Genomic DNA, 12,896 nt, shown 5'->3' on the forward strand with positions numbered 1-12,896 from the left:
AAAAAAAAAAGTATGGATGGTCAAATGTGCCCACAGCTCTGTAGCTCCTCCACTGTGCATGGACCCTTCCTTCTCTTTATCCTGGTAGCCTTGATGGCTGTTGGGCTGACAAGTGGGCTGTGAAGCTAGCTCCCAAGGATCCTTGCTACCTCCTTGGTTTCCATATGACCCAGGCTCCAGGCCAGTGACCTGCCCTGCCCTAGGCTGCCATGGAGGCTCATGGAGCCCAGGTGAGCACAGCTGCCTTTTTTGTACCCAGAAAATACAGATGTGGCATGGAGCAGAGAAAAGCTCACTCCATCCAGCCAACCTGAAGCTCATTCATGAGTAAGACCCAAGATGTCCCAGGCCACTTGGGTAGGGTCAATTTACTACTCACAGGACACCATGAGAACCGGACCTGGCAGGCTGTAAGTAATGTCAGAGAAACGCAGGGAAGACCCAGGAAAGCAGGAACATGGGAGAAAATTTGTTTTTGCTCATCTGGCCCTGGAGCCTTCCTGGCCAAGGGGAGGGGAAGCAAAGGGAGGCCAAGATCCTCCTGTGTTTTAAGAGGCAGGTAGCCTAGGCATGGTGCACAGGTTCTTTGCTGACTCAGATTCTTTACAGTTCATGTCAAGACTCCATGCACACAGAGGAAAAGCCCAGAGAGACATGGGGGATCACATACCCATCAGCAAACCGAGAGATGATCATGATGGGCCCAAACGACTCCTCCTTAGCGATGTACATGTGGTCCTCAACATCTGTGAAAATGGTTGGCTGAAAGAAGAAGCCTGTAGAGGAGACAGTGGTCTGAGGCATGCTGGCAGTGTAAGTCCCTGACAGTCTCTTTCCTACCTTGGCCAGAGCCTGGCTCACACAGCACTCTGTTCACTCTGGTTCTAACAGGTGCACCTCATCCTCTGCCTTCCAGGTAGAAATGGCCAAAAAGAGTCAGCCCTAATCTGTGCTGATCTTGACTAGGTTCCAGAAAACTCCCCACCTTCTAGTTCAGAGAGCAGATGTGCTGCCCCTATGTCCCTGGGGATGTACTGGCCCCGTTGGGTCCCTCTCCCTGCTCTGTGAGCAATGCTTGCCATATGCCCCCTGCTAGGGCTTGCCACACTGTCCCCAGCCTTAAGGAACTCTCACTTTGGTGATGGAGGGAAGTTTGTGCTTGAATGCCACTTGAGCTAAGTAACATGTTGTTCTCTGGGTTCTGCTGGGGAGCTGTCTGTCAAGCTGAAGAACAGCCAATACAGCAGAAGATGAGAAGCATCAAGAGAGAATGCAAGATGGAGGCTGGGGACCGAGGGCAAGTCACACTGTTCACAAATGAGACCATGGAGGCAGTCGGGGAACTTGTCCCTGAAGCAGGAGGACACTGCTGGGTATCAGAACCCAAGAGTTCTCAGAGGGTGAATAAACAAAAGATTAATGGCTGACTCACAGGGACACTTGGCAGGATGAGGTGCAGAAGGTACAGGAGAGCCAAAACATAAATGAGGTGCCAGACTTAACAGAACCAGGAGAGAATTAAAATCAAGGGGTCAGATGTGTGTCCTCTGTCCCCCTCCTCCTTTCCATCTGCCAAGGAGAGCCTCCCCTGTGCAGAATTCTGTATAGAGTATAAAAGGCAGATAGCAAAGGCAGCCAGGATGTGGATCTGTGGTTCCATGGGTAGGCAGCACAAGACTCCATCCATGTGGCTTCTGATTTCCTGGTTTGGGAGGCTAGAAGTGAGAGTAGATTCCAGAGAAGCAGGTGTGCCTGAGCTCAGACACTGTGCTGGTTTCAATGAGCACGACCCCCATAGGCTCACGTATTAGTGGAAATGCTTGGGAAGGATTAGGAGGCATGTCTTGCTGAAGGAGGTGTGTGTTTGGAGGCAGGCTGTAAGGTTTCAAAAGCCCACACCATTCCCAGTTAGCTCTCTCTGCCCATTGTTTTTGTCTCAGCATGTGAGCTCTCAGTTATTACTTCAGTGTTGTAACTGCCCAGAGCGATGCTCTCTGCCATGATGGACTCACCCCTTGAAACTGTAAACCCAATAAACTCTTCTGTACATTGTGTTGGTCATGGTGTCTTTGCGGCAAAAGAAAAGCAACTAAGACAGTAAGATGACTGATAAAGCCAAGTGCCTGGGACTGTCAGGAAGAAGTATCTAACTAGTACTGACTCTGTCAAGAGCTCTGGATGGGTGGCCTGAGCCATGTGTCTGTGAAGATCTGCACCAACTCAAGGATTGCCTGCCCCAGGCACAGGCTCACTCCCAGCTAAGGGCAGCTGACCAACACTGGAGGGACACTGTGGAGTTTCCACCTGTTGCCTAGCTATTTCCTCTGCACTAAAACACTCGTTGGAGGGAGGAGGGAGGAGGCGGGGGTTGGGGGAAGGGAGGAGGTTCATAACACTCAAGAAAATGACACAAGCCTGAGAGTTGTCACCCAGGCTCTGAGGTAGCTGCCTTTGAACCATTCATGTCCCTGTAAATGACTCAAATAAACTCACTGGCTCACTAACCTAGACATCAGTGGGTCCATCTTTTTTGGTTAGTCCCTGGTGCCCTGTCTGGGGTGAGTAGGCATTAATTCATGCCTCTCCAGAAGTCACACAACACCACAAAACAACTGGTTGAAAGAGAAACCAAAATGGGAGGACCTTGAAACCTTAGAGACCACCACCAGGGTCAGTGTCGCCACCAGCAACTCCCTGCACAGCAGACTATCCCAGCACTAGGGAATGTTCTGGAGTCCTCACCTTCTCAGTCCCAGACCTGGGTCCAGAGAGTGACCAAACAGCCAAGGCCCATTATGTCCAAGGTCTGACTCTGAACTGCAGGCCTCGATCCTGATCAACCAGTACTTGGTCTCTGGCTATATCCAGTTAGGGCTGGGCTGGAAACCAGAGTCCTAGTGTTTGCTACCTCAGTTTACCCAAGTGAAGTGGAGAATTCTAACTGACCTGGCCTTGGAACTTGGTTCCCACCACAGACCAGTGTGGCCCCTTCCTTCACACCACGTTGGCAATACTCCATCAGCTTCTTCAGATGGGCCTCGTGGTTCTGCGGACCATGGTTGGTGTCTCTGTCCAGGGGGTTGCCGATTTTCATCTTCTCCACCTCCTCCACCTGTAGAAGGTCCTCGGGTCAGGTCCTGATCAATGCTACCACTGTGTTCTGTGATGGTCGGTACCTAGACACCTCCGACCTTTGTGGTCCCAACCTTTGCAGTTTTGTGCTGACCACAGATCCCAGAGGAACATGTGGATGCCATTTCCCAGCCAATGGGGCTTTCCCAGCCTGACTTCAATCCTATCTCCTGCAGCAGTTTCAGTGACAGAAGGACAGACACTGAACAGAGAGAAGGGTTCTGAGGATCATCTACCAATCTTTGCCTTCATTTTCCTCTATTTCAACAATTAGCTTGAGAGTGGCCTCCTCCGGGAAGCCTTCCCTCTGCCTCAGACACCTTTAAGTGAGTCTAGGCTTTGTGACTTAGAGATGCATCCAAGGGAGTCATCAGGGAGTGACAGAGGAGGTGACTTAATGGCTCTGGAGCTTGGGATGGTAGGGGACAGAAAATAAATCAGGGGCTGAAGAGATGGCTCATAGGTTAAAAGCACCAGCTGCTCTGCCAGAGGATCAGGGATTGGTTCCCAGACATGGAGGCTCATAACCATCCATTAACTCTAGTTCCAGGGGAGTCAAGGCCTTCTGACATCTGCAGATACCAAGCATGTAGTGTACACACACACACACACACACACACACACACACACACACACACACAGAGGAGAAACACATATCCACATAAAATCACCTTTTTTTTTTTTTAAGTGAGTCAGGATATAGGATTAAGAAAGGAAATACAGCCTGGAGAGATGGCTCAACCATTAAAGGCTAGGCTCACAACCAAAACTATGAGGAACACAGATGATCAGAATCAGAGGCCAACAAGACAGATCTCTGGGAGAGTCTCTCCAGACCCTTTCTTGTGTGGCCTGGCTCCCGGACTCCTGCCCTGGAGTCTTGAGATCACACAGTGTTGTCTCCACCCTCTTCAGTTCAGTGCTCGCCTAGTCAGGATGGACTGTGAGCCAGGCGAACTCACTACCGGGTGTTGTGTGCCCTTTGTTATGCAGCACAGCTGCCCAGTCCTTTCCTGTCTTTGTTGCCTTTCATTCTGAGATCCATTCCTGACTACTCTGGTGCAGCCCTGGTATCCTCCCGAGGCCCATTTGTTGAAGGCTTGGTTGCGGGGTTGGGGGGTGGGCACTGCTGAGATAGAGTGGAACCTTTAGGAGACAAGACATAGCAGAGAGGAGTGAGGTCACTGGCGGTGTTCCCTTGAAGGAGATATTGGGATCCTGACTCTTCCTCTCTTCTCTCAGAGCCATGAGGTCAGTGCTTCTGCTCTGCTGTACACTCCCTATCAAGATGTTCTGCCTTAACACAGGCCCAATGCAACTAGGCCAAGTGACCACGCGCCCTGAAACCGTGAACGAGAACAAACCTCTCTTCCATATGAACCATTTATCTCTGGTGCTCGATTACACAGACTTTCCCCCAGGGAATGCTCAAAGTGGCAATGTCATCCTACCCTTTCCTCAGGCTGTCCTAGCCACAGTGTATGGAAAGTGACAGGTAGACCCGCCACCTCTCAGAATCCCTGTACATTTCTGCTAGGTTCCTGCCTGATCTTCAGGATCTAAGATGGGCTTTCAGTTGTCACAGGAACACCTCCTGACTCAGACGCCATCGCCTTGACACTGTCTAGACTTTGAAGGTGGATGGTGCCTCTGGCTGGGCCGGCCTGTGCCCAGGCATAACTTCATCCTAACAACTGGAGTTTTCCCCTCTCTGGTTTTATGTTAGAAAAGTGTCGTTCTACAGCTGTCAACCTCACATAATGAAGCTGGTCAGAAGCCAATCCACAGAGAAATCTAGAAATCAGGCATTAAAAACATTCCTTGCCAGGGCTCAGGCTCAGTGACAGGACAATAATCTCACTAGCTAAGGTACCACATATAAACAAACAAACAACAAACAATAAACAAACAAGACATGCCTATGGGCCAAGAAGACCTATTTGTTCCCAAAGCCATTGTCGGCCCTTTGGGGTTTTGTTAAATCAGCCAGTAACTCCAGTGGGAGCTGCTGCTTGGCACCTGCCAGGTCCCCAGAGGCTCTTAGTCTGACGTTAGTCTTGGAAGCTGGCAGAAGTTGCCCTCCTCAACCCATGGCCAGCTTGAGGCAACTACTGCCCAACATTGTAGGCTGGTGGCAGAGCCTGGCCTCTTGACTCTGGGCACCTGCACAGGGTACTTCCTGCTCCAGGGATGCTGCTAGGGGTCTCTGAGGCCCTGTGTCCTTGCTCTCTTCTCCTTTGCCCTGTCCTCTCCTGCTCCCTCCTATGGCTTCACCTAAGGAGGGCAGCCCCGTGAATCCTGCACACCTGATCCTTATCCTAGGCTCCGTTTCTGGAGGATGCCTCTTCTTTGTGGTGGTGGTGAGGATGGAACCCAAAGCCTGGGCAAGCACTAGGCCCCGAGAGACTCTCAGCCCATAGGCCCTTTTGGTTATGTCAATTTGAGCTCAAGACTCAAGAGAGTTCCCCAGGGATCCTCTGAACAGGTAGGTGGTACCGATGAGTGGAGCCCAGCTACTCTTCACTGGGTACTACCACCTCTCCTGCAGCCTGCCCCTCCAGCTCAGACTCTAGCCTTGAACTTACCACTTTCTGCACAAACTGGTCATGGATGGAGTCCTCCACAAAGAGCCGGCCTGCCGCAATGCAGTTCTCCCCTTTGTTGAAGAAAACGGAACTCATGCCCTTCAGAGAAGGACAGAAATGACAGGTCATGGATCACCTCAGTGCTTTTACCCTAGTGCCTGTCAGGACTGCTCTTTCTTCTCAGGGAAGAAGGGGTGTGCCTGCATCCTGCCTTCCTCCCTCGGATGGGTCAGGCTTGACCAGCACTGGATACATATGTCCTGTGCAACCCTCAGCCTGTGGAGGCAAGAGGTGGCAGTGGGAAATGAGGACACAGGTCACATGGTAAGAGGAAGCCATAGAGGCCTCCCCCACTGCGGAGATAGAGATGCTATTCACACAAACAATAGAGAACAGTATGGGGTGAGTTTGAGCCTGCCTGCTCCCTGAGACCATCAGTAGGCTTACTGGGTGACCCAAAAGGTACCAGGTCTTCTTGGAACCAGGTTGTATGTATAGGTTGTGAGCAAGACTGAGGGGACAGCTCTGGTTCCAGGGAAGCCCTTGCAGGAGTACAGGAAACCCATCAGGACACACTAGGAGCTGTGAGGCCTACAGCAGGAGGCCAGGGATAGGATGCCAAGTCCAGTCCAGCTCTCCTGGCCTGCATGGCATAGCCCAACAGTTGGCACAGGCCTCCCTCTATGTGTAGGACTCAGCAGCAGCAGCAGCATCTTGCATTGAGCCAAGACCCTGGGCTGTTGGGCTCAAGGGGGACATGAACAAGGACCTGGCCTCCCTCAGCTTCCTATCAAGCAAGACAGAACTCCTTTTTAGGACTCTGCTGAGTGTCATGGCTCCTCCCAGGCAGAATGAGGCTTAGGCAGGCTGCTAAGATAGTTGGATATCTGGCTGAATGGGCCTGACTGGTATGCAAAGAACAGAGAGAGGACCAAGGTACATAGGTGACAATACCAATATCCACTTCTATGGCATATGCCACATACAGTCACTGTCCTGAGTCCTTAGTCACCACAGATGGGTATTTCCTTGGCCCTGTGCAGATGGGTATGCTGAGGCCTAGCCTGTGACTACCCAGTGCATAGGTGGAGACCCTGAGCACATATGCATAGGGTCATTGGCAGACTGGCGGCTGTCAGCAGGGTCATGCCCAAGGGATACTTTGCTTTCCACAAGTGCCATGAGAGGCAGCCTACTCACGTTCCCAATCCATGCATCTAGCTCAATGGTATGACAGTTGGGACATGCTGGGAATACGCTGTGGCGAACACATCCTTAGCCCCAGGGTGCTTCTCATTATGCTACTTAAACTTGTGGTGACGTCATGGATGGTTGTACAGCTGTAGGCTAACCATAGATGTTGAGAGATGCTGCACTCCCCTTTCTCTGCCTCTGCCCTGATGCCTCCCACTTCTTCCTCCCATAGGTTCCCGTCTCTCTCTACCCCGGGTCCAGCCTCACCATCTGCACAGCCTTGTTGAGGTCACAGTCAGCAAAGATGATAAGGGGTGATTTTCCACCCAGCTCCAGGGAGACTTTCTTCACATTACTCAGGGCACAGCTGGAAGGAACAGAGAGGTGGAACTAATGTCAGGTGGCCCAGAGCACAGGGGCTTGTAGGTGGCGTTCAAGGCAAGTCCAAGAGCCACCAGACACTGCCCTGACACCTACAATCCATACCACCTCCTACCACTGGGCCATCTCCTATTCCCCTAACACCCAGCCCAGCCCAGGCTCGGCCTTGCATACTCACAGGTGTCCTCCTCCACTCCACTCTGTCCCCTTCTTAGCATCCTTTTCTGATCATCCCATATAAAACCCTCACCTCCCTGTGCCTCTGTCAGATGCTGTGCTCCACTGTGTGTTTATGAATGACCATTTGTGAGAAGGCAGGCCTCCCTACAGTAGCACTTGTCTGGTTCCTATGACATCCCAGTGCCTAGCACACAGCTGGTGCTCCAGAAATGTGGGGTGAGTATATCCTAAAGAGACTCATCCCTCAGCTGGAGTAGCTGTGGCCTGAGAGCTGTGTTGGTAAGATAGGGCTATCTCAGGGTTTTAGTGACCAAGCAGAAAGATGTCAGGAATCACAGACATGTGTCCACGAGCAAGAGTCATACTTCAGCCATGCCACCTAAAGTAAGTGCCAAGCATGGCCTGAGAGAACAGGTCTTCTTGTTCTAGATCACCCAAGGGTAAGGGTTCCCCGTCCCAGTACTGCTCGTGACTCAGAGCAGCCTTGTATGCACCGAAGCCCTCTGGTGCTGAGGCTCCTTACAGACAATATGCACAGAAGCTATACTCATCTTGTACCCACAGCTCTCTGTACATGATGTCCAACACAATGTAAGCATGGTATGAATACTTGTACTGGCTAGGTAAATGTAAGGTCAGACATGTTCAGTACAGGCAAAATTGACTTTCCAAATATTTCCAATCTGCAGCTGTTTGAATCTGCCATGTGGACACCATGGATACAGAAAGCCAACTGCAATAGATTCCATTTAATCTAAAACATCACCAGGTCGGTTTGTAACCAGTATAAAAGTTATGAACGAGTACAGCTGAGTGTGTGTTGGATTTTTAAGATCAGTGTCTAGTTCATACTCATGGCAATCTCAAGTCAGATCTGCTGACTTCTAGCACTGCTGGGGTTAGGAGATTGCATGGTACCCGAACCCTGCTGGGTTGTGTGGCCTCCACTGAACTTCTCAAGGGCTTATGGAAAACTCTGAAACTGTATTGACATGCTGGGGGCAGCTATGCCCACCAACACCCAAGAAGCAGGACCCAGCTTGTGGGGTCATCATCTCTATAACCAGATTCCACGGTTCAGATGACCGACCTACCTTTTCATGATGTGTTTTCCCACCTCTGTGGAGCCTGTGAACCCTATTTTCCTTACATCAGGGTGGTCTGAGAGCCTCTGGCCAACCAGCGAGCCTGTGGTTAGGAAAGGTGAGAAAGTCAGGGAGACCTCTAGGGTCTGAGAAAGGCAGCCACCTGTCCCTTACATGTCCACCAGAGGATGTTACGCCATGCTTTTTACATGGTACTCCATGTTAGGGGCTCATGGGACTTTGCCTTTCTGTGGGTTGAAATATGTTCTTCCAAATTAAAACACTAAAGTACTAACCCATTGTCTCTGAATGTGAGTGCACCAGGAGGCAGGGTCTCTAAAGGAGTCACAGGATGGACTCTACCTGATGTGACTGGTGTCCCAATAAAAACAAAATCAGGATACAGATCTACACAGAGAGATGGCTATGTGAAGGCACAGACGCAGTGACATCTTCACAACAGGGAGTCTCAGAGGATGCCACCCTGTCAATTCTGCTCCTGGGCTTTTGGCTCCCAGGGCTGTAACCATCGCTGTCTGATGAGAAAGCTCCCAGGCTCAACACTTCATCATGGCGGTACTAGAAACTACACTTTACATCACTGTGGAAATTGGGGGTGACTGGAGGCCACCTAAACTTGGTGACTTTCAAATGTCAGGGTCATCACTGACTGTGGTCCATGGAGGAGCATCATGGGATGCTCCCCACTTGGGGTGCTGATACTCTTGCCCTGTCTACTTGTACTACCAAGCTCCAGTCAGCCCCATAGTACACCTCCCTCCTTCATATCCCTCAGCCTGATCAGTGGCTAAGTCCTTGGTGTCTTCCTGGTCCCTCGTTCAGTGAGATCACAGGGTGGGTTGCTGCTTTTTTCTCGGGATCAATAGGAACCCCTCCCTAAGCCCGCAGGTTATTTCTTGATTTGGTTTCTGCTCTCATGGTTTGTTCTTTTCCCTGACTGCCCCTTCCCATCTCTGTCTTTTATGCAATCTTCAAACACCGAGGGCTAGCTTGTCCTAGGCTCACACTTCTCAGTTTACAGGGCTTCCTCAGCTGATCATGGCCAGATCTCCAAAGGCCACCCTTAGATACGTCATCTTCTAAATATACATCACCAGCCAAACTCCCTGCAATTAGAAGCATCTCTCATCCCGGCTTACTCAGCCTCGTGCTTGGGTGGTTTAGGGCCTCTCAAATGCAACACCTTTGAAGAGCTGCTTTTAATCTTTCCAGCCCTGGTCCCTGCATCCAGTCCCAGGGCTCTACTCCAGTAAACTGGTTACTCCATACATAGCTTATTTGAGAGGAGAACCTGGGAGTTGCTGACCTCGAAGTTAATTCCATTTTGATATCAGTTAAATCACTGCTTAGTGGCGAAAGTGTTTACAAAGATGTATGTGGCAAGGGACTCATATCTAAAATATGAAACAGTATTTAAAAAAAACCCACTGCATTTAAGAAAACAAATGTGCTACTAAAAACCAGGAAAAGATCCACAGAGATGATTCTCCAGATATAAAGAAAGCAAGCCAGCATGAAAAACAAAAACATTGCTTATGGCAAGGTCTTTCTGTGCAGCCCAGGATCTCAAACTTGAAGTAGAGTGTAGTGACAATTTTGGAGTTTTGATTTCTTGAAAAACACAGAAATATTATGGGAAAATGTTTTTGTTTTAATCCGAAGGGGTGGGATATGGAGTGACAAAGCCATCTAGGTCTTCAAAAAAATGGAGGAAAATAAGGACACCATCTCACAGATAACTGAGAGATTTGTGTCAAGTAGAAGAAACACGGAAGGAAGCTCTCAGAGGGGAAAGCAAGTGATCTGGAATCAGTATCTGATAGTTGTCAGAATCCATGAAAGAGGAGAGGGGTCAAGAACCAAGAATATGGCTACTCAAGCAATGTGACACACACTTCATTTCTCTTTCATCTTTTAAGAGATTTTTAAAAGCAACCACATAAGGCAGCTGTACAATTTCGTTGTTGTCCGTAAAACAGAATTGTAACACCTTGGACACCAATAACAGAGGAAGGGCACAAACCAGAGAAAGGGCATGGCAGAGACAGAGAGGTCCATCATGAGACCAGGAAAGAGACGACAGATAAGAATGGCAGAAGATAGTCCCTCTTCCAGCTGCATTAGAGGACGCAAAATGATACAAGATAACATCAGTAGTTACACTAGTTGCCACATAATTGCATTGATAATACTTATGTATATACACAAAAGGTAACAGCACAAAAGGAGGTCCCTAGCTACAGAAAGCAGCATTTCTGTTTGCCCAGGGTCAGTGCAAAGCAGATTTTCACAGATAAGAGTAAGTGATAAGTCCTGGAGAAGATGTTAAGAGCACAAAACACTCGATGACCTAGAGAGCTGGCCAACTAGTGAGTTCCAAGCCAGCCAGGACTACATAGTGAGACCTTGTCTCAAAGCCAACCAACCAACCAACAAACAAACAAACAAAAACAAACAACAACAACAAAAACCAACCAAACAAACAAACCCAAAAACCCCCACAAGTCTTAATTTAAAAAAAAGTCTCAAAGAAAAAGTTTAACACATACACATGTATGTTTGTACTTATATGCATATATATACATACACATGGCAAAAAATCATTACTAAAAAGCTAAACTGTCACTGGGCGGTGGTGGCACACGCCTTTAATCCCAGCACTTGGGAGGCAGAGGCAGGCGGATTTCTGAGTTCGAGGCCAGCTTGGTCTACCAAGTGAGTTCCAGGACAGCCAGGGCTACACAGAGAAACCCTGTCTCGAAAAACCAAAAAAAAAAACAAAAACAAAACTAAACTGTCAGATAGGTGAAATGGCTTGAACATATAGTTCCAGTATTCTAGAGACTGAGGTAGGAGGATCACTTGAGTCCAGGAGTTTGAGACCATCTTTAGTAACACAGCAAGATTCCATATTAAAAATTGAAATATGGGGCTGGAGAGATGGCTCAGTGGTTAAGAGAACTGACTGCTCTTCCAGAGGTTCTGAGTTCAATTCCCAACAACCACATGGTGGCTCACAACCATCTGCAGTGGGGTCTGATGCCCTCTTCTGGTGTGTCTGAAAAGAGCAATGGTATACTCATATACATAAAACAAATAAAATAAATAAAACTTTAAAAAAATTAAAATATGACACCATTCAATAAAGCAGTAAAAGAGAGATTGACAGAAGACAAAAGGTAAAATGGCAAATCCAACTATAGCAAAACAACATTAAATATAAATGAACTAAGCCATCTATTAAAAAGCAAAGAACAGGCCCAGATAGTTCAGCAATTAAGAATACTTGCTATTCTTCAGAAGACCTCGCTTTGATTCCTAGTACCTACATGGTAGGTTACAATCATCTGTAACTCCAGCTATAAGGGATCCAACACTCTTTGGGCCTCTACAGGCACTACACACATGTGTTGCATAACATACATGCAGGTAAACACTCATACACAAAACAGAAAGCATCTGAGGAGTTATCTGAATGTCATGGCCCTTCAAAGCTCTGTGTCTCCCCAGGATGTGGCCTCCTCCACCACAGGGTGGTCATGGGCACTGCCTTTTCCACATGGCTCGGGTCATGTGTGTAACTGGATGATCTGAGCCCCATCCCTTTCCTCATCCCAGTCCTTACCAGATCCTGGGAGGATGTTGACCACACCCTTGGGAATGCCAGCCTTCAGTGTCAGCTCTGCAAACTTCAGTGCTGTGAGTGGGGTCACCTGAATGGAGACCAGAGCAGGAGACTTGAGTGTGGAGGATTTGGATGCGGTGTGTAGCCAGACCTCCCTTCACAGCCTTCTCTCTTTGTGCTAGCTGCTAGCTTTCTGAAGCAGAAAGGGGCAGCAGTGCCTGAGGCAGCTGGAAGACCATAGGGAAGTCATGTTCATGGCCAACCATAGGCATTGCCCACACAGCTAGCATCCCTGACATCTTTCAGGGAGAATTAGGTCTTGTAAGTCCCAAGTGTGCTGAACTCTCCTACTGGTGCTCCTCAGCCAGCCCTGGGTCCCTTTCCACCCCATGCTCATATCTTCTCAGTGTGTTTGAACTTAGCACTGAAGCAGCAGTGGTCAGTGGGACTGGCTAGCAGGCCCAACCACAATGGCTCAGCTCCCCCAACCAGATGACCCTCAGTAGCCCCTGAGCAGGAGACCAGCGTCAGCTCAGAAAACTGTGGGTGTCAGCCTATAGACGAGGCCTATGATGGAACTGTACTGAGCACAAGGGCTCCGGTGATCAGCTATCCATGTCTATGTGTAACTCTGAGTATTGCTCCATTTTTGGAAATCAAACAGAGGCCACTTTCCAGCCCTTCTAGTTCCCA

At 49.1% G+C, this 12,896-nt stretch overlaps 1 protein-coding gene across 1 annotated transcript in view; it reads right to left on the minus strand.

Moving 5' to 3' along the window:
* The window catches only part of LOC114615917 (cytosolic 10-formyltetrahydrofolate dehydrogenase-like), a gene marked incomplete at its 5' end in the record, with an annotated part of 14,196 nt that extends 1,905 nt beyond the window's left edge, over window positions 1-12,291 (minus strand). Inside the window, 6 exons of the mRNA XM_028761508.1 lie at window positions 671-776; window positions 2,947-3,112; window positions 5,718-5,816; window positions 7,179-7,278; window positions 8,567-8,660; window positions 12,204-12,291. Of these exons, the coding sequence (XP_028617341.1) occupies window positions 671-776; window positions 2,947-3,112; window positions 5,718-5,816; window positions 7,179-7,278; window positions 8,567-8,660; window positions 12,204-12,291 (653 nt within the window). The remainder of the gene's footprint in view (window positions 1-670; window positions 777-2,946; window positions 3,113-5,717; window positions 5,817-7,178; window positions 7,279-8,566; window positions 8,661-12,203) is intronic.
* Between the last annotated feature and the right edge of the window lie 605 nt (window positions 12,292-12,896).

The sequence above is a fragment of the Grammomys surdaster genome, unplaced genomic scaffold, assembly GCF_004785775.1.
Source record: "Grammomys surdaster isolate TR1022 unplaced genomic scaffold, NIH_TR_1.0 194838, whole genome shotgun sequence".
In the NCBI taxonomy this organism is placed as follows: Eukaryota; Metazoa; Chordata; class Mammalia; order Rodentia; family Muridae; genus Grammomys; species Grammomys surdaster.